Source organism: Pelecanus crispus, chromosome 4, assembly GCF_030463565.1.
Source record: "Pelecanus crispus isolate bPelCri1 chromosome 4, bPelCri1.pri, whole genome shotgun sequence".
Classification (NCBI taxonomy): domain Eukaryota; kingdom Metazoa; phylum Chordata; class Aves; order Pelecaniformes; family Pelecanidae; genus Pelecanus; species Pelecanus crispus.
The window spans coordinates 6,720,948-6,747,479 of NC_134646.1; the positions used below are offsets into that span (position 1 = coordinate 6,720,948).

The 26,532-nt window shown below is 37.5% G+C and overlaps 1 protein-coding gene across 2 annotated transcripts in view; it reads right to left on the bottom strand.

The window, feature by feature from the left end:
* The window catches only part of PRDM5 (PR/SET domain 5), an 88,983-nt gene that overhangs the window by 40,889 nt on the left and 21,562 nt on the right, over positions 1 to 26,532 (bottom strand). Inside the window, exons 4-11 of one of the 2 annotated variants that reach the window (XM_075709500.1) lie at positions 20,945 to 21,113; positions 20,131 to 20,305; positions 18,871 to 18,963; positions 18,458 to 18,579; positions 15,969 to 16,048; positions 9,445 to 9,529; positions 7,969 to 8,126; positions 2,691 to 2,784 (exon numbers count right to left, since the gene is read on the bottom strand). In XM_075709500.1, coding sequence (XP_075565615.1) covers positions 2,691 to 2,784; positions 7,969 to 8,126; positions 9,445 to 9,529; positions 15,969 to 16,048; positions 18,458 to 18,579; positions 18,871 to 18,963; positions 20,131 to 20,305; positions 20,945 to 21,113 — 976 coding nt within the window. Of the gene's footprint in view, positions 1 to 2,690; positions 2,785 to 7,968; positions 8,127 to 9,444; positions 9,530 to 15,968; positions 16,049 to 18,457; positions 18,580 to 18,870; positions 18,964 to 20,130; positions 20,306 to 20,929; positions 21,114 to 26,532 lie in introns of both variants that reach the window. The other variant, XM_075709499.1, reaches the window with a different exon arrangement.

Consider the following 26,532-nt stretch of genomic DNA (forward strand, 5'->3'; position numbering starts at 1 on the left):
TCTTTCCTGGGAATGGCTTTATCTACTCCACTGATGCACTGTCCTTATGACAAAACTAGATAATGAAAATCAGGGCTACCTGTGCTTTACTTGAAATGAGCAGTCTTCAGTGCCCACTTCTGCTGACCCCTGTAGGAGCAGCTAATTAGTGTTTCTTTTACTAACAAACATTCTACATGTAGCTTTTTACTCTGGAAAGCAAATCTATAAAAAGGGTGATGTCCTTCTCAACACATGCAATCCTGTTGATGCATGTCTCCACAATCCTAGACAACTGAATGATCCATGCAAAAATGCTCAGGGTTACTCATTCTTCTTAGGCAGGTCTCTTACGGCCTCATGAGCTAGCATTAGCCAAGTATGAGCTACCATACATTTATGTATCCTACAGCCTTCCTAAAGACTACAGCTGAGAATAAAGGGTTAGCCTCAGCATTGCCAATGACATAATGAGAACACAGTTATTAAAAGTATTACCAGCAGCATGCCTAAGAGAAAAAGCTTGTCTCGCTCTCAGAAGACAAGTTACATTTACACAGCAAGAACCTGGCGGGGGGGGCGGGGGGGGGGGGAAGTTTGGATTTTTTTTTTTTTTTTTTAATTATATGTTAGGCAGACATATTTGATCTTGAATTTTTAAAGTTATATCCATGCTGCTTTTTCCAGTTTCAAGACAAGAACACCTGAAAAGTGAGTTTCTGAAATACAATTTTTTTCCCAGTAAATTACGTTTGTAAAATAAAATCTAAATCATTCTACATCATTCTGAAGAGTGCCTGCTTCTAAATCAACAAGGGGATACTGAATTTTACAAAAATATATGATGTAGGCAGAACTTCAATTTTCCCTAGAAGCTTCAAGCTTCACAAACAGTTTTTTCTTTCCTACAGCACAGAACAGTAAAGCCAGCTAAATACACGTAGAGGTTCTGGTTTGTTTCTCTCCTTTCTTTATAGAACAGGTATATTTCAGTGTTATGAGAGGGACTATCATCCAGCTGTAGCAGGACAATGCTTATAATTCCGAGTTATTTCAAATATGAGAAACCCATTATCATGACAGCACAACTTGTCAGTCTCAGAGTTAGGTCGTGAGGGGAAGAGCTCTACATTTCTTCACTGGGAACACAAGCTCTTCTCAGACAACAGTAGAGCCCCTTGTTTTAATCACAGCCTTGAACTGAAAACTGTTTATTCTTCAGTTCATCCTAGTAACGACTTTCACTTTTCACTTTGCTATTGGTCTGTCAACACTTCTTTTATAGGACTACAGACAAGAGAGATGCAGTATGACCATAAAAGCTTTGCTTATATGCTGCTGTATTAAGGCCTCCTTGTTAAGTTGGTCAGTGGTTGGGTTTTTTTCTCCAAAGAAAGAAAAAAAAAAAAAAGGTTTAAAAATCTTCCCTGTGATTAATAAAAATACCAAATATTATTGGTTGAAGGCTTTGACTCATTTGGAGACAGTTTTAGCTAACATGGCAGAAGTTACCATCTTCAGACACCTACTCTGTCCCTCAGCAAGACATATCTCCTTTTGCACCAAGGAAGACTGACTAGACAATGTCTGGGACACTGCAGTTCAGTCCGATATATTTAATATTTGCTTAAATAGTGGTGGTTCAGGCATAGCTAAACCTGCCACAAATCATAAGCCTAACTCAATAACCTCAAATACCCTGAGCTCCCATCCTCTTCAAAAAACCAAAAAAGTCGAAGTACGTGTTTTTAGACAGACCTTTATCAAGGCCTACAATTCCGCGTACTGTGAATTACTGGGTTTGGATACCCTGCAAATGCTTGGTTCATTAGAATACACAGGTTTTTAACTTTTTTCCCCCATTATGTTTAACATTTAACATTGGAAAAAGATTTTACAAAATTCAACGCTTTGTGAAATTGCAGAAGCTTTGAAAGATAATTGTAGAAGAACTAACTAAACATACCAGTCTAATAATTCATCTAACAGAAACATTGTTATACTGGTATAAAAAAAGAAAGGTTTGTGGTTCTTTGAATTATACCAGCATAAATATTCCTCAAATCAAAGCACTGACTTCTAAGCTACAAGGATTTCAGACCATGAATATTTTCTAAAATCTAAATTGCTGGCATTCACTTGGTTGAATGGTAGTCTAGGGCTCTGTAAATATTAGACTGAGAAAATTCCACCAAAAATAAATCTTTACACAGTCACTTAAAAAACAGTACAGAATGCCAAAAACAAGTTACTCATGAAGGAAAATGGCCACAGCATTCCTCTGGGCTGCTAGTTCTATGCCAGAGGCAGGAAACATTAGCCTGGACTGGCACAGCAGAGGGAACCTCAGTTTCAAGCTCTAAACCAGATTACCTACAAAAGCTGAGTAAGCCACCAAGTTATCTCTGCTTCCATTTCTCCTTTCTTAAAATGGAAGTAACGCTATCACACAATGCAGAAAGAAATCTCTTGTCATTAGACCTCAAATCATTGCTAGATTTTCTGCAGCATATTTGGATTTGCATTTAAGTGCATTTAAAGACAAGGTTCGAATTTGGCTCTGAATTTTCTAACTCCCTGGGGTTAGAGTTGAATCTTAATACTAATTTAACATAGCAAGCTGCTATTGGAGCAAGGTGCCATATGTCTGTTTTTCTCAGTCAAATGTGAGAACTGAGGAAGTTCTTTTTCCTCTCTGACTTCGCACTTACTGTTATGGATTAACAGATGTCTTTGCAGAGAGAATGGGGTTCGGAACAAAGCTTTGCATTCCTCACACTGGAACGGTCTCTCTTCAGAATGGGTCTGCAGATGAAAGACAACATGTCAGAGGAAAGGCTCAGGGAAATCAATTAGCTGTCATTACAGTAATCATAGCTAATTTTCTAGACTGGATTCAGGAGGGGATATCATAGCAATTTGAAGCATCAGGGGATGAAGAATTAAAACAATCATTCTGCCATTAACCAGAACCCTGAAAGTCAGCATAGCAGCTACTTAATAAATGAACCTTCCCAGTCCTCAGAAGCATTACATGAGGTGTGCATGTAAACAGAAACAAAAATATAGAATAACCAGGCAAAAAAAACTTACAAGCTCAGTTGCATTGCTTCATCAGTACTAACACTGGCCTTAAGTACTTACTAGTATGAATAAATGCTTTAAAATTGAACACATGTACACCACACCCTTTTCTCAGTTAAGTCTGAAGGTAAAACTGATCTGATTATCTCAAGATAGTACCTACAATTTGGCAAAGAAAATTTCTCAAATCATGAGACTAGTCTTACATGTCCTTGTTTCAGCTTCTTGTATTAAAAGAAAAAAAAAACCCAAAACCAAAAAGCCATAGAAGCATCAGTACCAAGATTTTTGTTTGCTGTAGAAAAACTCATTGCAGCTGAGAAACAGCCTCAAAGTTATAAATAAAGTAAAAGGCTAAGCTTGGATGAATCTCTCAAACTGCAGAGTTGCTGAAACAGGTTTCTTTTCTGGAGCTTAGGAAACATCCGGCTTCTTTCTATTTCTGTAAATTTCCAAGCACTTTCCCTGTTTTCTGGTGTTAAGTGTTGTCTCACTGTAGATAGTAAATTAATCGGTGCAGTTTATTATCTACCCAATTTCCTACTATTTTTGCAAAGGAAAGCAAGTTTTTAAAGCATCAGTGTCTAAACATTGTATTAGTTCACAAGGATCTTAAGTAGAAGCTGCAGTGCCAAGGGGAAAAGGGGGACAGACAGACAGTATTTTATAATACGCACGAAATTAGGTAAATCAGTTAATTTTGCAGACTATGGGTAAATATTAGCATAGTACATATTTATATAATCTATTTCTGCTATTCATAATACCATACAACATGTATAGCTATCCCTTAAACTACGGAGAAAAAAAGTGACTGTGGGGAGTCAGCATAATTATTTAAATGTAGACTGAAGGCCTTGAACCTAGGTTGATTTTAACACAAATGTCCTCTTACATACACAACAGTACCAAAACATTAGAGTACCTGCAATGGTATACAGCATCTTTAGATTCAAAGTCAATTCCTTGACCTCAGCCTATGTCACTTAAAGCAAAAAGGCAACTGAAGCACCATCAAATGTGTGGAATATATCACACATTACATAAAATCTGCTGAATGTCCAGCTTCTACAGGTTTACATCACAGTTTGCATTAGTTGACACCCTGCTTGGAAGTCTCAGCAGTGAGGCCAAGGATTGACAGGACATGAAGAGACTGAACTACCTTCTCACCTCAACAGGTGGTTCCTCCAGAACAGGGTTGAGACATATTGACGAGACACTGTGGGGAAGCTCGCAGTGCTGCTGTCTGTGCTGTACCTGTTCTGTGGATAAATAGAAGGGTTCAGTCTCTAGGGCTGTCAATCTGGCACCTTTCACGAGCGCAAAATTCATGTTGTTTATTTAAAAAAATGCCCTGCTTTAGAACACTCACCACTTGAGTGATAGTTCTGAAGAGCACAGTGACTTGTACAGAATTCCTTCTTAGCATCTCCTTGACAGTTCTCCTAGTCTTTTGACTAACATACAGGTATTCATCTGCACATTTTAACTTCACTACAAAGAAAAACACCTAACTAGGCATGCCCACATGCAAGGGTACACAGATCATCTGCCTCTTTTGTGAATGGTCGAGAAACAAGCTAGGTCTATTATAATAAGCCATGCAAAACTTAATGAGGAGAGGTATCCCCCCAAACAAGCATATTAGTTCTAATACCATCCTTTTTTGTCCATTCAGTCAGAGCAGGGGACAGCCGTACGATCAAAGCAACTGAGGATGGGCTCTTACAGAATATTTCGTGGCAGCCTTTCCTACCATAGTATTCGGGGAGGCTTAAATCCAGCCCAAGGCTACTTATTCCCAATACAGAAACTGAGGGAATACAGTCGTTTCAATTCATTATGCTCCCCAGGACCAAATAACCCTGGATTAACCATAAACCCTTTAAAATCCTGTGTCTGCTGACCTATTTCTGCTCACTGTCATACCCTCATATTTTATTTTCTGAACTCATCCTCTATGCATAGCAACAAAGGAGTAGATGGAACAAAAATTCACTTTCTCCTATATGAAAGTAATCTGCATTATACGGCAGAGAAGACGCACCTTCATCCAATCTCACCTGGATGAAAGGGGACTACTTTGATCCGTAGCACAATCCAATACTACATTTGCCTCTTAGTTTCAGACACTATTCTCTTCCCTTGTCACAAAAATGGAACCGTATTCTTCATATGACCACTTAGTCATATAGTCTGAGCTTTTTCAAAAGACATCAGAGCTAGTTCTGCATCACATAACACTTCCCAGCGCTGACAACTCCAAGCAAGTGACAAAGCAAGCTTGCACATGCACCTACACAGAGCACAGAGCAGTGTAGTACTTGTATGCAGAAGCAGCACATAAGAGAGGGACCACAGGAAGCCTAACAGTTCCTGCCTCTCAGATCTGTAGCTATAAGGGCTTAGTGAGTGCTAAGCTAGGGTTCACATCACAAGGCTCCACTGAACAGAACAGATAGACTCTTAGCAACTCCACTGTATCTCCCAGTGAAATCTTGTGAAATGTGAGGAACTAATCTCCTTCTGCACCTTTGAAATGACCCAACATTGACCCACATCTGAAAGATGTTTAAAAGCACATGTTGTGGGAGACATTTTTATTCTGATACTTCCAATGCAAAATCAGATTAAATAACCCCCACAAACACAGAAACACCAGCACAAGAAGTTTCCATATAAAACACAAAACAAGAATTCAAAGGCACAAAATATATATGTATCCTGCTTCTTATTATGAATAGAAAGTATGTAGCTCTGCTGCAAAACCCAAAGAGTTTTTTCAAGCATGTTGCTATCAAACTTGAAAGCATGTTTTCTGTTAAATGCTGATTTAAGTGGTTTTAACTACTCTACCCATCATTCCTACTGCAGATTTCTAAGCTCACTGCTACTAGCACAGCAACTGCACCCTGGAACTCAAAAAAGCACTGTGAAATTATTCAGAGTCCAACTTTTCTTCCTCCAAAAGAAAATGAAACCTAGGAGGACATCTTAATGGAATACACATCTAAAGAATCATTAAAAACCCAAGCTGAAAAAATACACAGAAGTATGATACACAGTAAATGTTTAAATTTCCACTGTTACTGGATCAACATTCCCATGAACAAGCAAAAGAACTGTCATCCTCTTCCCCTAGTAGTAGTGCAGCCCTCCCAAAATCATGGCACTTAAAACTATTTTGGCATCCCAAACTACCACATCCTTGACTTACACTCTACAATTGGTTTTGTGTATACACATCTGTACTCCCCTCCATTATCTACTACCTCTCCTTGTTTACATTGTTTACTCAATGGAGAGAGGCATGTCTAAAAAAGCAATTCAAGACATCAGTCTCCTGCCTGTCATGCTCATCTCTTCATTTAGCAAGTGAAATTAGAGACCTAAATGTGGATGGGTGCATATTCACAGCCGTTTGGATAAACTTTATGTAAACACAGGAATAAGTTTCTTTCATTATAGGACAGGGTTGATTTACAGCCAGTACTATGTGCAAACAGGTTCGGGAAATAAGTATTCCAACATGCTTTAAGGAATTCTGTCAAAATCAGGTACTCGCTAAATCTGTCTAAATTTTAATATTATTCCCATTAAGCGGAGCCTCTAATCCTTGCTTATGCTAGTGGTGCTGCTGCTTTAAACACAGAATTGGGTCAAAGTGTTTACTCATTCGTACTTAACCCTGAAGTCCATTTTCAGCCCAAACTCCCTTCCAGTCATCAACTGCAAATTAACATAAGGAAACATGTAAAAAGTATTCATTTAAGATATAGAAGTATCTTTCCAGACGGTACTTCATACATTTTCCTTAGAATATATCCAGTTTGTGACATTCTGCCCATTCTTCTTAATAAAGTCCAAAACATAAGATACAATCCCAGCATATATGGGAGCTAATCTTGTCCTTCAGCAGGCTTCTGCATGCTTTCTGGTTTAGACAGTCATCACCATTTCATCCTATGAGAGGCATTATTATTACTCTTACATGATTTATGGCTGAAAGTGCAAGAGATGGTGCAAAGATCCTGTGCCAAATTCCCAGATGGCATATAACATGAGCCAAACTGTGAAAAACTTGTAAGTATGGGTATATCATTTCATCAAAAGGGGGAAAGAAAGGGGTAGTATTTTAAAAATGTAAAGAAAAAGAAAAGAAAAGAAAAGAAAAAAGAGCAAAGGGTTCCAAATACCGGGCACAAAACCAGGCAGGTAATTTTTTTTTCTTTCTTTCTTTTTTACAGTCTTGTAATTCTGAAACAGCAGTCATGGATATAGCCTTGCCATTAAAAATATAACCCCAGGTTAAAAATAATGACAGGCATTACAGAAATTAGGCCAAGCAGATTTGAGCTTAAATCAACAGAAGCAGAGCATCCCTTCGCGAGCCTGTTTTTCAGGTAACGTTTCTTCTGATGTTGTTTTAATGTGTGAACACTACCCAGTGCAAATCCAGTATAGTTTGAAAGCATCTGCTGCTAAGTCCAACAATGACTGCAACAGGACTACACTCAGCTTTATTCAAATATGGGATTTAAAAAAAAAAAAAAAAAAAATTGAAGACATTTCACAACAGTTACATTTTTAATTTGATAACCTAATATTAAAAAAAAACCAACAAAAAACCCCCAGAAAAGTCAAAATGGGGATTTATTTGATGCTTTTAACCAAGCAACTGTGATTTCCTTCTGCTTATTTCACTTTCTTTTTTTTATACTAGAATCCATTTAGTATTTTGAGATTTTGGATATAACAAAGAACACTAAAGAATACATTCTCCAATACTTTAATCCCATGTTTATAAGCATGCCAGAGCTTAATGATGAACCACTTAAAAGAAAAAAAATCTGCAAATCTGAGGCTGGCAGACCTGTAAACAACAACAGCAGAGTGCTTTACCTTCTTGTGATTCTTGTAAACATTTCTGTGGGCAAATCCCTTTCCACAAAGCTTGCATTTATAAGGTTTATCTTCACTGTGTATTATTTTGTGTGCAGTCACTTGATCAAGTCGTTTGAAGGACTTATTGCAAACCTCGCAGGTGTAGGGGCGTTTTTCTGCAGAAAATGAGTGGGGGACATTTAATCTCCTGTTTATACAGGGGGAGAAGATGAAAGGCAGAGACAGTCATCTCCTCAGAGAGATTTTTGCAATTAAGTCAACCCAATTAAGATTAAACCAATTAGAAAGACATCTAATGCCCTTTATGTTAGACAGTTATGTCACTTCACAAAAGATGAGCCATGGTGTATCTCGAGAAATTGGCACATTCTTTGCAATAATCATTGCTAAAACTAAATTCTGATTAATTAGCTTAAATCAAAAGAGAATGACTTCAAAGAGGAAAACTCTGTTTCCAGATTACAAATGTGAAAGAGGGCATGACAGTTTAAATGTTTTAAAACTTAATTAACAATATACATATTAGCTTCCAGAACCAAAAGTTCCTATGCAAAAAGCCTTTATGCTTCAACTGGTGACTGCAACTTAACTATATTAATGCTCATCCAAAAGTATCAAAAGAAAGCTAGGAGCCTCTGAGATACAGATTATGTTACAAGAAATAAGCTTTTGGTGCGGACTGATACCAAGAAAATAGTTCCATTTCAACAGCCTGTGCAGCTGTAAAAACCTGCATTTTTTAAATGCTAATGTATTTGACAGAACAATGTTTGTGTTTCTGTTGTGTCGGTTGATGTTTCTAATCACTGGTGAAAAACATAAAAACGCTAGATTGCAGTGATCAGAAATCCTGGCAGAGCCAATCTGTGCCATACTGCCAAACCTACGGACAGGCCACTCCCTGCTCACAGTGACCTGTTCTGGCAGAGGACAGGCACAATGAAATATTTCTGTGTGGTCTACGAAACAGTGTGGCATATGAGCTGCCTTCCTCTGACTAGAAACTATGAGCACATAAGTCCACCTTTTTTTTTTTTTTAATATATATATATATATGTATGTATGAATGAATGTTTCCCTTTTTATCACAAATCTCTGTCTGACAGCATACCCCAGCTCCCATCCCCTTCTCTTCAACATGAAATTTCAACTACCAGTTCTTCACCTCCTCTATAAGCCAAGTAGCAATATTTTCCCCCATCCCAGCTAACTGACATCATCTACCCCAGCTAGCATGAAAAAATAGCTTGACAAAGCAGCAATAGGAAGAAGACTACAGCATTACACTTGGATTTCTGAAAGGCTTAGAAAGGATAGCTTAGATGGTTTCCTTGGAACCTGAGATTTGCTTGAACAGCTCAGGACAACACAGAATTCATCAAGCCTTCTATAAGAAACTAATTCAGGTAAAATTCAATATACGTTAAATACATATACACATATACATAGGTTTGTGTTATTTTTGTACGTTACCTGAATGAGTTATCATATGGCGCTTTAGCTGGTTAGCCGAAATAAATTTCTTGTCACATTCCTGACACTCAAAGATCTCATGGACCTGCAAAATGAGTGTTTAATGATAATTAAATATGTGTCTCAAACAAGATCACACATCTTACATATACAGAAATTCTCTAACAGACTGTAACTATTTCTTAGCCAGTAGCTATACTAATACTCATGAATATTCTGTGATTTCCCCCTTGCTAGTCCCTTGGTGAACAACACTATCTCTCACAAAATAAATATTCATAATTGAAAACAAAAAATTATCACTAAAACTATACTTAGAAACACAGGTTATGCAAATTTGCAATATCAGATCCATTTAAAATATCATTATTATGAGAGCATTAAAAAAAAAACCCAGACGCAGAATACCTTTTCAGAACATTTCCTTCTGGTCAATAAGACATAAGTAAAAATAACACAGTAACTTCATAACTGCTGTAAGAATTTTAAAAAACAACAAGTACTATCAAACTCTTTCAGGACTGTTTCTCTTAAAAGCTTTTAGAGGCAAGACAGTGGAGGGGCAGCAGTGTCTCAAACTGTAAATGCAGCAAGCATTAGCAGGATTTTCAACATCACAGCACACAATGTCATCAAGGACTAAATGTTAGAAAAATAGAAGAGGCAGTTGAGAGCTGCAACTTCAGATACTCGATTAAAAAAAAAAATATCCTGTGTTATTTATTGTTCCTCAAAATCACAACACATACATAGTTCTCCACCTGTCAAGATTACCATTCACCTTCCACTCTGTATTACATTTGCCATCGGCAGCCTCCCCTCAACCTAGTTACAGTGCAACTGAACATACATACATTTCAGCTTTTTGGAACTGCAGTCTTAGACAGCAAAACTTCTGGAGAGAGATCACATTTCATAAAGATTTTTTTGAGAACTCTATAGACTTTCTGTAAGAGAATCTAGCAGCTAAAAATAACAAATATCAAAGGTTCAGCACAATACTCTAATGAAAAACATTTGCAGACAGCACAGTAAAGAAGCTCAACTAAGACTTCCACTTAAAACAAACAAAAAAAACAAAAGGAGATTCTCCATAAGTATTCTGCCTCACCATGTTTTTATGCTGCTACTCACAAAATAACTTCAGAGCAAATTAAACATTTTAATAAACTAAAAAGTGGTTATGCCACTTCCTAAAATCTCTGCAAACATGCACACTTTGGACAGTGATGCTTAAGAAAATGCTCAGACAGAATCAAGTGGTAAGCTCAAATGAAGATCATTCACTCTAAATATTCTGTTTACCCAGCTGCATTTGACATTAACATCTCTTATATGCACACACAATCTACTACTCTACCCCTTCCCAAAAGATCTAAATTTTTTACTTAGATTGTTGACTGAAGTTCACATAATTCTGCAACCAAGTGCTATCAGAATCCCCTGACACAATTATTTGAAATAACTTGTAAGGTATTCTTAAACATAATATTTAATACATCAGAACCCAGACTGTGCTTTAACACTATACAAATGCCTGATTTCAACTTATGAGCATTGTTTAATAAACAGTCTCATTGAATACATTTGCGTCAAAACAGAGACTTCCGTGCATGTGCATTAAAAAGCTACAGCCATCAAATATTTATTCTATAACTGATACTCTTTAATCAATTCTTTAGACAAGAATCAGACACAGACTTGTGTGCACATGCATTAAATAGCTGTAGCTATCAAGCATATATTCTATAGCTGGCACTCTTTAATCAGTTCTTTAGAAAAGCGCACAATTAAATGGTAAAACAACAGTAATAAAATACAGCAAATATTTTTATGAATAATGATATTCAAATGGATTTTCATTTTAAGAAAGCTTGTCAAATAATATGCTTTATGAATATAAAGGCTGTAATACCACAGACAAGCGCTTGTGCAACGATTTATTCATATAACAAAATGAGTCTCATTAGGGGGCTGTAATAGCTATCAACATAAACCTCTGTTACATTGAAGTCAGAACATACAATTGTTTCATAGGCATTTGAAGAGCTACACCTTCAGATAACAACTTGCTAAGGGCTATACAAAACAGCAAGCATCTGAACAAGATTAATATATGCTCAGATAAATATACTCCTTCATTCACAGGACTGACGATCTTGAAATTTTCATGAGCCCTACTGAAAAGCAAAAAGTCATTCGAAAGAGTTTTGGGGGTGAAACTAAGCTAAAACTTTGAAGATAGAAGTAATCCATGATCAGCTTTTCCAAAAACTAATTTGAATGTCAATCTACCGCTCCAAGAACTGGATGAGACTGTCTGTTGTAAGGCAGTGCTTTGAGAGAGCAAGGATATGAGAATATTGCATCCAATTGAAATGATTAAAAGTTATTGACAACTTTAAAGCGGCGTTCAGAATTTGGTTTCCTCTACTTTTCTATGTCTTTCATAGTGAGTGTGAAAAATAAAGATTGCACAGTAGAACAAAACACTGCCCAATGTTGAACAAAAAGAACAGGGGGAAAAAACCAACACAGAGATGCTTGAACTGGCAAGTGAAAAAAGGCAGGGGGGGTGGAAATCACAGATGATGTTTAAGAGTGACTCTCCTCACCATAATTTTGCAGGAAGTCCAGCTCTACAACAAAGTTAAGAAAGAATCAAGGATTTTTCATAAACAATAAAACACTCTCTATCTCTTAGAACAAACGATGAGTAGGATCCTTCCTGGTCCTGTCATTTTCTCTCCAGCAGACTGTGCTACAGCATGCCTCTTAATGGAATCTTACAGATTCAAGTAAGATATCTGCTAAGCAATCCAGAAGAGCAACAGCACAAACTAGTCTTACCAGTGAAGCACAATCCTGCATTTCAAACAGGCATTTGTTTTATGACCTTTTCCAAAGTCAAAAAAGCTTTACTGCCTTACACTCAGAGGTGTCCTTAATCTTCTTTCTTAACAGGAGAATTACCTACTTTACCAGTGAAAACACCTGCCTACAAAAAGTCAGAAACTCACCCCACAGCTGCACAGCCAGAAAGAGACATACATACCCCCCAGTCTACCTACAAGTACTGAAAGAGTAGCCCTGTCAATTCTGACTGCATCATCCTGGGAAAAGAAACCAGCAATGCTGCAATTTGTTTGAATTTTTCTTCCCTTTCCATTTACAGAACAGTGGAGCCTCAGTGGAAAGGCCTGGCAGCCTGTGCTATTCACATGTATATACCCACTTTTAAGTTCCTGTGAGCAATTCAAATCCAAAACATGAGATACCTATATTCAAAGGTACAAAAGGATCCCTTTGGCAAGAATCTGCATCAATAAAGACAACACTCCCCTCACTTGCTTCCTCACTTATCGTCACTGAATGACGGAATTTTGCATTTTACTTAAACTTCAGAACTTAGTATCAGAATATAATTCAGATGGTGTTTCATTTGCTCTGGCAGTAGACGTCACAAACCTGCAGAAAGGAGATTTTACAACAAACTTTTGCATTCTATTACCCAGTCTTCTGTAAGCTCCTGTACAGCATTTCCTGAGTTGTGTTTGCTGGAATTTTTTTTTTTTATATACTACCATATCACTTAACAGCCCAAATCATGTACTACTATAAATATCAGACAGAAGGATGTCACTTTACAATTGGAGGATAAGACAAAGAGAACAGGTGGATATAGACAAAATAGAAAACAAAAAGGTACCACAAAAAGGTACCACAAAAAGCAATAATATCAGTGGATCAACATTACAACTGTTGTTAAAGTTTTGTAGGCATCATGCAGGAGGAGGGTTGTATTATGGTAAGTAGTTCTGGAAATCAAATATGAAGTAAAAAATGTAGATGAGAGTATTCTGGGCAGAATTGAAATCACTAAGGAAGACAAGATCAGAATCCAAAATTATTTCCACACTCTGAATGAAGCTCCAAAACACTCAATATTTAGGAAGGAGAAATCAAATGCACAAATGCTACATGATGACCAACAGTTTACATAGCACCATTGCAGGAAACATTAATGAATTCCAAACAAAATATGAATAATGAGATTGATGCTGCTGTTAGAAAGCACTGTCATTCTGAGATGTATTAATAGCATATTCTCTGTGTTAATCAACTCAGGACAATCATTCCACTATACTTGGCACTACCAAGGGCTCAACTAAGCATCACTGCTCTTCTTGTTGGAGCAGCTGACTTCAGGAAGGATATAGGTGAAAAAGAGAGAATCCACAGGAAGAAAAAGCTTACTAAAAGAAAAAGTAGTTTGGAAAAACAGATGCATGGAGAAAGGTTGAGGTAACTGTGTTTCTACAGCCTAGGAATTGCAAATGGAGTTCATAACTTTGCAATATGGTAATTGTTACAAAGACGACAGTGGTGAATTTTTCTTGGTGTTCTCTCAGATAAGACAAAGAAAAACTAATTTGCAGTCAAGAAAAAGATCTAAGTAGGACATCAGAAGAAACAAACTCTGGACTAATGAACACATTCAAAAAAGCTGATGGCACTAAAGCTGAAAGTCAGAATACAAAGAGGTATCTACGGAGGTGGTAGAATTTTCTTTAGTGGAACTTTTCAGGAGATGAGACAGTGCATCCCTAGGATGATTTAGGTACGTGCTTACTCCCCTCTGCAAAATAGAATGGGCTAGAAAAATCTCCTGAGGTCTCTTCCAGCCCTACATTTCCTTGAATTTACTGAGATAAACTTAAAAAAAAAAAAAGCCGTGTCACCAAAAATTAGCATGATCCAAGCAACAGTCTGGAAAACAAGAGGGTAAGACTAAGGGACGGAAGATGACGACAGCAAAGTTTAATTGTGCATGGCTAAGAAAGGGCTTATCCTTAGACATTTAAGGCACAAGCAATCCACAAGACACACAAAGCTAAAAATGGGTTTAAATCAAAGATGACATGAAAGCTACAGATCTGAACGACTGTGTCTTCAGAGAGTAAACAGAGCTCTTAATCTCCCCTATAGCTACCCTCTTTACATTCTTTCTCTGTGTTTGTCAGATTTCTCTCTTTCTGTTGTTTGGACTTATTTTCTGTTATCTCCTATACTTTACCTTTCTGTTCTCTACTTTTATTTCCTTACATTGACAGGAAATGGATTAAAAAAAAAATCTCTTTTCTTCCCTGTTTCACCTATTATTTTCTTACTGGTTTTATTGCCTGTCTAAATATTTTTGGCAATGTTGGTGATGGATCCCGCCCCACTTTCTACAAAAGCAAAGTAATTAAAACAAACAGCATGAGCCCTCCTACATGCCGTCTCCTTCACTATCTGCTGCAAGTGTGTGAATCTGAAATACCTATTTTCTGGATGTCTTAAAAGAGGAGCCAATCAATTATAAGAGGAAATAAAGAAGTTTTATGCACAAAATCTTCATGGTGATTCTTAAGATGAGTAAGTGCTCAACTGATCTAACATCAGTGCTACTTGAAAAGCTTGTTAGTGTGTGTCATAGTGTCTGCACAGAATTACAATTACTGAAACAAAACAAATATTTTAACACTAACCACGATATTTTGCATTTTCTGGGCCACCATAAGGTGCACTGATGTGCAAAAACTGTCATTACATATGGCAGGGCATACCACAATTTGGTATGAGGAGGAACAAAGTATAGCCCTGTTAGACAAGAAATGCAGGGCATAGTAACACAAGGAGAAAAACAAACTGAAAAGGAGGGGCCCCACCATTTCCTTTGCAACAACATATTTTAATTGATATCATCTATATCCTCAATGGATTCAGGTTATAACCAGGGTTTTATTAAAGACTTACAGTTAATCTGATAAACAGTACAATGTAGCTTTTTGTAAAAACAGAATCTCCTGGGTTTTAGTGATTTATCAAATTAATCTTGCAGGGACTTCCTTTGGGTATAATGGATTCAGAATCTCATATTCATAGTCCATCTGTAGTTCTATATGAACCCCCTTATTTCCAATAGATGTTTTTAAAAACTGTTAACCCCTCCTGCTCTGGTTATGAAAGATTATGTGCATAAACAAAAAGACATTAAAAATTTGGTTTTGAGGAAGAAATTTTTTTACTACTGCATAACTAAATTACAAATAACACCCTTACTGGTATGTCTCAAAGTAGTAAGAAAGACTGATTGTATTTTGTACAAAAACCTGAAGGTTCGTGAACCTATTTTATGGTCTGTATCCTATCATTACATAACATACTCTCACATTTCGCTTAGTGTTTAAGAATGCTGAAGAACAGCAGGCAACTTTGACTTAATGTTGGAATGCATAAATGATACAAACACAAACATATTTATATTTGGTAAAAGATGCATTAAAACTTTAGGAAGATTTTTGGTTTAACCAATTGTGATTACAAAAATAAAGACCCACAATAAAATATATTGGTTTTGTAACCATGAAAGAGATTACCCAAAGGTTTGCATTACAGCAGCTTTCAAGTGACCTAAGCACCACGGTTTCACATCTTAGCGAAGTCAAAGCCTGCTGTGGGTTAGCCTTCATCTTACTGACCTTTCGATGCTCTTGGAGATTTGTTGCTGAGGAACATTTCTTATTGCACACTGAACACATCAGCTTCTTCCTAGAATTTCCTGAAACAGAAACAAAATACCACCAACATCTTAAAAAGGAAGTGCTAAGAAAGAACCTAAATATTTCCACTGAGTCTGTGACTTTTCACAGGTCATTTGACTGACATAAGATTTTTACATTTGTACCCCATCTTCAAAGTGCTCCATATCAGGAGTTCTCTGTGGGTGTCCAACAAACCAGTTACTGATGGAATGTAAATCAAGAAAACGAGAACAATAAAGAAAAAAACCCTTCAAATAGATGTTATCACACATCACCAATCCAATATGAAGGGCACAATTCACAACTAAGAACAACTCATTTTATAACTGAACAGTTGATTTCTTCCAGAAGTCAATACAGGAGTTAGTGCAGTAATGACAAAAAACATCCCAAACTGAAGTCAAAACCACCATTTCCCATTTTTCTTTATTCAGAAAGCATTACGCTTTCTGATATAACATATATAATAAATATAATTTATATAAATATATAAAATACATATAAAAATATAAATTATATATAAATATATAAAATTATATATTATTAATGGTCTTTAACTGAACGAGACATGGAAATTGTATTAGCACCAGATCACAAATTCAAATCTTGTCTAAAATGTAAATTACAAAACATGCTACCGGTCAGCTACCAGATGTATTTTCTTTCCCTTTTCACAGCTGCTTTAAGAACTGACAGAGCATTTAATTGGGTGCATCTATTATTTACCTTTTGAAATTCATTTCAGTAACCCACAAAGCTATTTTATTACAAGACAAAGCCACCGCAAACCTAACTCTTTGTTTATAATTACACACCCATGCAAGATATTTCCTAGCTTATGTAAAAAATGTTCCTATTACATTGAGCACAAAAAAGAACGGACACAGAACGAAAGAGGAGGTGAGTACTGCTTAGTCAAGCACAGAGGAAGTATGGATCATAAAGGAACTCATTAAATGGCTTCCAGCTCAATTTTTCAGACTCTTTATCCTATATCTTTCCTGCTCTTGCTGTCCTAAAGAATTCATATTACATTGTTTCTTCTTACTACAATGTACCCTGTCAATCGATTTAATACTTAAATTTGTAGTATAAAAAAGTACTTAATCTCACATATGCATTTGCTGTTATAAAACTTACGGTAACTATTTATATATGCTGATATACACATAAATACAGGAATATACTTAGTACGTCAACTTACAAGAACATTAATGAGACCTTTTCAGAGGAAAGTAAGGTGATAGTAAATATCTGTTCATAGCTTTGCATAACAGGCAACACATGTAACAATCCTTCCTACTTTCCCTTGTCTCCAGGTAACATAAGGCAGAAAGAAATTCTAGAAGTGTCCCCCAACAGTAGTGGCTTATTTTCCTTCCTGCACTGACACCAGTTGTAATTTCTATGACTCCCAAGTGGTAAAATAAAAGCTCTGCTCATTGTGCTGGCAGAGCAAAAATATCCTCCAGGCTTCTGCTCTCAGTCATGTCTGGAATGGTCATTCAAGAGAACTGTGGAATACACATTCCACTACATAACTGACCAAAAGCTAAGCCTAAACATAACAACGGTCATGGATGAAAAGAATTCTTACTGATACTGAAAAAAGGAGATAAACTTTTATAAGAATGGTTATGGAAGGGTTTCTGTATGCTGTAAGGGCTTAGCAGAAGAAAGAGATTTCATGTAATGAAAATCTTACAAAGCATCTCAGTGCTGTCATCATCAACTAAAGACTGTTTTCTTTGCACTCTGGTATTCTGCTGTCCCCACACATACCAATCTTCCATTGACTTTGAGAGGGGGCATGCAGAGAGAGCAGAATGCCAGAACTGAGATCTGCATTGTGGACCTCAGAGCAGTATTTTGCCCTTTCATGAAAACAGAGTAAAGTTTGATTGAAAACTATTGATTCACAGTGCAGAGATATAAAAACAGTAGAGCCTAACGGGACTAGCGGATTGTCTGGTCTGGCTTCCTGCACAACAAGGCTATAGAATTTTATGCAATACTCTCATCAAGCCTAATTGTTTGTGAAGCATGTCTTCCAGAAAGACATCCCATTGTGTCCTGAAAATACCAAAAGATCAAGAACTCACCACTTCCTGTAGCAGTTTGTGACAGTGGTTGATTTTCCTCACTACTGAAATGCTTTGCTTTATCTATTTGCCTGGTTTAAACTTCCCCAGATTCCTATCACATTTTCTGCAGTAGACTAATGATTCATCTGGTACACAGTAATTTCTCCCTGGGGCAGGAGGAATAGTTACTCTTGCAATTAGTTACTTCTTAATTTTCTTTGTGATACAAATGAATCCATTAAAAAAGAAATCAAAAGACAATGCTTACTCTGATTTGCAAATTTAAGGCTAGGAACATGTTAGAGGGTTTTTTTTCCAAAGAAACATTAAGCTCTTTCTTACCACTGTGAACGTTTTCCTTATGTTTTTTCAGGGCATCCTTACTCTTGAACCTCTTGCCGCAGCTATCTGCCTTGCATATGAATCTGGCATCCCCTCTGCATGCCTCCTTGTGCTGTTCATAACTATATGGAACAACCAGTAAAAAAAAAAAAACCAACCCCAAAACAAAACACAAAAATCAACACATAAAGCAGTATCTACAGAAAACAGACACATAGCAAGTACTCTGAGCTTAATGCATGCTGCATTGCAGAGTTCCAAGGCCACCTCATGCATTACTTACAGGAAATAGAAATGAAAGCATTTGACTTCTTTCACCGTTAGGATTCACATAAACTAGCAAGCCTGAAAGTTAACATGCAAAGGAAGGCCAGCAATGGTATGACAGCAGTCCAGTAACTCAGACACAAAACCTCGATTCTGAGCTGAAGGAAGTATTGCAAACAGAGCACTGAAAACTTCTTGAAGAGTCTCCTGGGCTGATATTCTCTGCGCACTGAAGTACACTAAAGAAAAAAAAAAAAAGGGGGGGGGGAGCATTCTACAAGTTACACAGGCTTGCAGTAGCTAAAAACATATATTCAGCTCTACAAATCTAAGTAGGTGAGTAATCTATTTCATATGTGAAGTATCCTGGAATTTAGTGGGACTAATCAAATGCATAGACAGGAAGAGTCAGGATCATACTGCTGTATCCTCATACAGATTAATCTTACTTTGCATGATGTAAAAATTTAATTAACTAGCTATACAGCACAAATCCAACTTCTACTATAGACTAGAAGGAACAAGTCTAAGTTCAAGAGAAAATATTTAATTGCCTCCACCAAATATCTCTTTGCTATATAATTTTATTTATTTCCAGGAAAGAACACAGAGCTCACATAGAGCTGCCAGTTCTAGGAATGTTCACATTATTCAGATGTAAGACAGACCAATTTATTACAAGAGCAGCCTTAAATGCGTTCTATGCAATATGAGTCTGTTTCTTTCCAATACAAGAGAGTTAGATTAAATGTACTATCTATAATCACTTAAGCATCTAATGTACTATCTGTAATTACATGGATAATAAAAAAATATATCTAATTGCAAACAAAAAATATATAAACAAAAGACAAAACCAGTTATGTTTTTGTACAAAAGTATAATTGTAAACTTTAGTGACAAAACTGCATGTTTACATTATCAAGGACAGTAAAAATGTGCTCTTAAGTCTCACATCTTTCATGTTTCTATTTGTTTTTTTTCCATCACCCAAATATTTAATTAAGCAAATGTGAAGCTTTCCTTTTTTTTTGTCCTTCTAGATCACCATTTACTTTCTTCTAAATCTTACTTTAATTCTGTAACGACATCCACAGCTTAAAAATTCCATCTCCTAACCAACTAAATAGTCCACTGATGGAGACCAAGGGTCTTGCACCAAACAGCAGCTCTGATCTGGTCTAGAGTGTATGATTTTAAAACATAAAAAATTAGCGACGTTTTTGTGATTCAAACTGAAGTCTCCAACAAATACAAGAAACTAACATATTAAAAGACTAATGTAAAAGGTAAGGGTACAAATACATAAACATAAAAGCTTAAATTGTGATTAAGCCAAGAGAAATAAATGATTGAATGAAATTCATTTAAATGATCCCTGAAAAAAGACTCCTGTTTCTACTCACTGTCTTTGTAGAGCTTGTTTAACAGGGAATTTCTTTCCACAGTTTCGGCACTTAAATTCCTTTTCCTCACTGGGTTTTTGGTGCAAAGTCTGAAGATGTTCAGCTAGAATCTCCTGGCTGGCAAAACTGGATTCACAGTTTGGGCATGCATGGTCCTCTTTACAGGTGAGGGGATCTGCATGATTGGAGGCAAAAGCAGTAAAGGAATAGTTTTCAGGGATTGTTTTGGTTACATTAAGAGAGACTCTCTGCCAGAAACAGATTATGCAAAATGGCATCACAAAATTCACAAAAGACATTGTCTCTCAATGGATTATAGACAGCCTATCTTGAGTGGATTACCATCAGCATTATTGAAAATGGATACAAAGTATTAAGTTGGGTGTGACTTAGGCTGTTAGCCTAAATTAGTCATCCAGGTTGTCTCTACTTTGATAAAGATGCTGAGAATTCACCAGACAGCTCAGGTCACCTACCTTTTCTTAGACATCTTACCTTAGGATTGGCTGAACAGCTTTATGAAATGGTTTATTTGTCTCCCATCTAAGTAAGAGGGAAACTAACCCTCTTAGAGGAAAAGCTTAGCTTTCATAAGACTTCATGTCAGGTGAAATGAACTCCATCTTTAGTTCAAAAAATCATGGTAACTTCTCATGAAATCTAGGCTCACTCTTCACTCAGTAATGCCAGGACTGGCTGCTTCTTATTAGGTAAAGAAAAGAACCTCAACTCTTTTCTCTTTTTTCTTTGTTATTACTTCTAAGCTCTCAAGTTATCCTAATTTTTACATATTGCTCACCTGCAATTTTTTCACTGGCTGGTTGCACTTCTTTATTGTTGCCACTGTCTTCATCTTCCTGGATAACAGGTACTTCTTCTTCCTCCTCCTCCTCTTCTTCCATGTCACTGTCCAAGTACCCAATCAGAAGTTCTGTGTCTGTTTCAATATCTTCCACAGCCAGATAGAAAATATTTTCCCCTTCCTGTTGCAAACAGTAAGTAGAAGCAATGCATAATTATGTCAGAAAAAGTAAAATCTACAGACAAGTATGGGACCCTGAACTAATATTAGTCCTCAACTGTGGAAGGGCTGGCTCAATTCCTCAGGGAGCACAATGCTAGAACAGCCTTTCTGAGACTTCTTTCCTAGTGAGGCTGCATGGATAAAGTGCCCTTGTATCCTGATATTCTGGAAATATGCCCCTGCCTCACCTGTGAGGCTTTTCCAATTTCACTGCAGCCCAGATTCTACGTGAGAGTACAAAGTACATGCTAATAAGGCCTAAAACCTTGTCCACAATGAATAAACAAGCTTCCAAATAGATACATAAGGTAACAACTTCAGTCTTTGACAATGTTTATCTAAAGTTACCAAGGTTGGTGGCGGGGGGGGGGGTGGGGGGGGGGGGTGGGCGGGGTATGGTAAAACCAGCTGCCTCTGAAACTCATGTACAGAGCTGCTTTTTTTTGCCATATGTGAACCAACTGCTTTAGGTACAACCTGAAGTGCCAAAGGAGATTCATTTTTACGCAATGAAGACTTCCATGTTCTACCATAAATCTTAAACTTTATCTGATTAACATCCAGAAAAGTTAATTGAAGCTTCTTTACACTACATCTAGCCATATATTTTGTTACAAGCTTCATAGCACAAAGGCAAGATAATGATTTTTAATTTTCATAATATACTAAGATTAATTTAAACCGTCAACAGGGATGTAGTATTCCTTGAGCTTTAGAAGGTCTGTTATATATTACACAAGATATTGTCTCACACCAGAGTGAAACTTATTTAATTCAATAGACTTGACACAGCTGCTGCTTTCAAGGACGCACCACTTTTCTGTCCTTATCTCAACAGCAGCATTTGAAAACAAAACAAATTATGCTTTTGTTTTTCTTCAAGATATATTCTGCAGTCCAGATATCTATCAGCATGCCACCCTAATTTTTGCATACATTTAGAAATTGCTGGTTTTCATATGCCTCTGTCAAGTTGCAGAGACCTTTATTTTACTACAGTCTAACCTCAAAACAAATCATGTACTGATACTCTTGACATGAGGAAAAGTAAAAGGTCTTTCTACACTCAGTCTCCACTTAGACAGGATAAAATCACTGGGGTAAACCTCCAACATATCACTGTTTAGGACAACCTTATTCTAAAAGCAAGACAACATTATAAATGGAAGCACATACCTATTACTGGCTTGCCACAAAAAAAAAAAAAAAAAAAAAAACCAAAAACGCAAAAAGAAAGCCACGTATCCCAGGCAAAAATAAAGTTCCAAACTTACTCAAGAACCAAATAGCACACCTTTGAGTTAGATCATACGTGACACATGTTACACCACACAGTAAATCTGGGAGAACAGCAACTAGAACTAATTATTCAGGTTAACCTAGACCAAGCGCATGCATCCCAACAACCAAGTTCTTATCAACACTGCTGCATCCTTACCATCTCTGCACTTCCCTCACGTGCACCTGGGGCTTATTTTATAGCTCTTTGTCTAAAAACATCCTGGTTCTCTCCCATTTGTGTACTTTTGGTTAGTAAAAAGATTAATGGAAGAAGTGTTAAGAACTCTCAATGCTTGAGTGATCTTGGTTACATCTGCATTGAAAAGAAATTATCTTCGGTGCCAACCCAAACTAAAACACAGCTCAAACTCATTCCTCCTCCAAGGCTAATTTGTTTGGCTTTTCCAGCCAAACAAATGCTCATAGTCAGGTATGCAGAGCGCTAATTAATCCAGATATACCCACGCTGTAGTAGCTCCTCAGGCAGCATTTTCAGTGACACAATGGAAGTTCTCCAGAACCACAAAGAAATTTAAGTTCTCTCCCTCCACCAGCAGCACCTGCATGAAGCACATTATTTATCTACATGCATGCAGACATAGACACTATGAATGTAGTCAGAAATCTTACAAATAATTTTAATAATCCTTCCATTTACTAAAAACATATCTGCAGTTGTTCCACCTGCCCATCTGCTTAGGCCACGCTGGTTGTTTTGTTGACAATGTTCATCTGCAGCGGGCCACAACGGTCCTTGGGAGAAAACTCCCAAGTGCTGGTCATGGTGGCATCATAACCTTCCTTCACGCTATTCCTTGTTTATTATTCCACTTTGCTTCTCACCCCCTGCCTCGACTGTCATCTTTTAGGTTGTGGGACACACTGACCTGCCCAGCAAATACAGTTTTCTTGTTCCAAGAGCTCTTGCTGTCCCATTTTTGCTCCACTACAGGTACCTCTCCCATTTAGATTCTTGGCTTTTCCATCCAGTTACACACCTTCACGTGTGCTTTGTAAGAGGGGAGGCTGCCAGGGAACACGGGCCAAGAAGCACTGACAGCCCATCATACATTCATCAAAAAGCATAAGACAGATGTCTGTCATCGCTCCTGAAAGCCGAAACACAGGAGGAGGAAGAAGCAGAGAGTCTTGTGTTACCTGAGGGAGTGTAGGGCTTTTCCATCTTCCAGAGCTTGATCAGCTGGCTCCAACCCAGCCTTCCTAATCCTTAAGCAAGTTTCTCCCTGTGCCCACATCCACTCCTCTTAAAGCGCTACCTGGCTTCCCTCTGCACCCAATTTCCTGGCAGCAAGCCAGCTCTTCGGGCTACCTGTTCTGCCAGTTCTCCTTTGCTACCTCTCCCAACAAGCACACTCCCTTTCCTGATCTTTGCCTGCAGCTCCAGAGGGTGTCATGTTTGCCAGAGTAAAACCAATCTTGGCAATGTCTGTGAGGGCAGAAACCCCAGTCCAGGGAATGCGTGGAGGTGATTTCTTGGGGGCTGTGGCAGGAGAAGACAAAGCCACAAGCTCAGGCACGGGAAAGGTCAAAAAGCGCATGCTTTCTTTTGGAAAGACACAATCAGAATAACGATGCCTTCCCAAGAGGGAGAGCAGATCAGGTACCCCTTGGGGAGAGCGGGCAAAGCAAGGCAGCCTTCCAGAGGTGCTGCTGGGGACCAACAGACCCTTGCCCCTCTCAAGCAAGGAAGGGGAAGCGGATGACACAAAGAGACTGGGGCAAGCCTTTCTTGTATTCACACCAGTTCATATGTCGGAAAATGCCTGACTGTTTAAGGCACTGTATCGCTGTCCCACTCAGCACGTTTGTGGCTCTCATCAGCAAGGAAGCAAGCAGATGGAGCCCAGAGAGACTTCTCTTAAAAAAACAAACAAACAAAAAACCAACCCCACCCAAAAAACCCCACACCACAAAATCCCCACCTGTAACTCACATGTGTAATGGAGACATTCAGCCCAGGGACCAAGATTGTATCTAACCCGAAGTACCACACCTGAACCACACAGAAGCCTCAGCTCTATCTACTGATCTATTCCTATTGTGCTGTATTGCATGTTAAGGTAGACAACCTTTGCATTAACAAAGACAACCTTTGAGATATGAACATGAGATTTAAACAGAGCACGAGGTTTAACTAGTACAGCAAGTCCTACATTTCCCCTGCATTCTTACGCCATGCTGCAGTTTTTAGTGAGAGCTCCCAGGGAAGGTTAGAGTACTTTTCCAGCTGAATATTCTGTACTATGACAGACTTTCTTCTTCTTTATTCTTTGCTTACAGTTATTGGCTTGCATTAAATTAGAAGCCATTGCTTTTAGTTTCCCATCCGCAGAAGAATGTGTTTTACTGCAGTAATGATACTACATACCCAAATCTTGCAGTTAAACTCCTCAGGAATTTGAATGATGTGTACAATAGCAATACAAATGAGAGCTGGAAGATTTCCGCCCCTCCCCGCCAAAAGGGGTTCTTCCCACCTTTCACTGTACATTTCAGTCCGGCATACATTTGCCAATCTTTCAGCTTAAAAATAAAATATTCTTGTTTCTCTGTGGGGAGAACAAAAAACTAAAGTGCCATATTCCAGATTTTTACCTCATAACACAGTATCTCAGCAAGAAAAAGCACTTAGTGGTAGCAAAACTTGGGAAGAGAGGCCCTTAGAAATCCATGGAGAGATAAGAATGGTAGATCTTTTAGAACCTTAATATCACCACTCTGTGCACCAGCTTAGTATTAAGAAAGCCTAAAATCAGAAATTAGTTACATTTAAATAAAAAAAAAAAAGATTCTGTAACCTCAGTGCTGAAAAGGGTCTAAAAGAGTCTAAATTCACACTCACACTTGCTTGGTATTGCTCATGTTCCTATTGCAAAAATCAAAAATGTAGTAGGTACAGTTCAAGGAATCTCATGGAAAAAAACAATTATTTCACTCTTCAGAAAATTCTCATTTTGAATTCTTCAATAACAGAACACCTACACAGCACTAGTATGTATTCAACAACAGATAAATGCGTAAGACTCTGGAATTAAAAAAAATCCCCTTTTTCCTACAAAAAATTCAAGAATTGAGCAGATTTCTAGTTCTCCCCTCTGAGCATGCAGGACCTTGACAACTATGTTCGTGTTACTTCTTACATTGCGTAACAAATTCATCTTTCCTTTGTGGCACTCAAGCCACCAGTAAGTTTCAGGTAGTCCTGAAAACTGTCCTGTAATATGTGAATTTATATTGCTTTCCTTGTGTCTTCTCCTCTCACTCTTGCTTTTTAGATCGTCCAGTTTTACTACACTTATAGCAGTGTCTCTCACATACTAATTTTCCTCTGAAGACATTTACTGTTACTGCACAGGGCTTTTTTACCTCAAGATCAACCAGGACATCATTGAATTATTCCACACTCACAAACACACATTTGTGAAATACGACTTTAAGCCACCCTACCACCTCACAGTAAATATCCTCCTTCACATTAGTTTTTGCTATTCATTATTCCAACTCCCTGTTTTCTAAGCCACAGAAGACCATCTCAGTGTCTGCTTGCTAATGAAAAAATATTTGAATTTAAAGCTCTAGCTGGCTGCAATTCTGTTTAAAAAACAGTTCCGATGTTAACAACAGGATCTGTTTTGCACAATAATCTCCAGCAGAGAGTGTTTAATAAATTATAGCAGACAAACAGATAAACTTATCCATTCTGGATAAAGGAATATTGAAAATATAATACTCTACCAGTCTAAAAACTGAAAAAACAAAACTGCAGTATTTTTGATAGGAACCATTTCCTTTTGATTATGGTAATTACAACGCATTTTTGCTACATATCAGAAGTCATATTTGTAAGCAAATAGCTAGGAATAGCCCAGGGCAAAAGAGATTACAATTCACACTGTTTCTGTTGATGTGAAAGTTGTAAATATAAAGCTACTTTAAATACAGTAGAGGATTAACTCATTCAATTACTACTAGAAATAAGTTAGAGAAGCCTCCAGCAATTCAGCTGTGCAAAATGCTCAGAAAAGCAATCGGTACCCTCCAACCTTTCCATCCTTCTCGGGCAGCCACACAGCGAT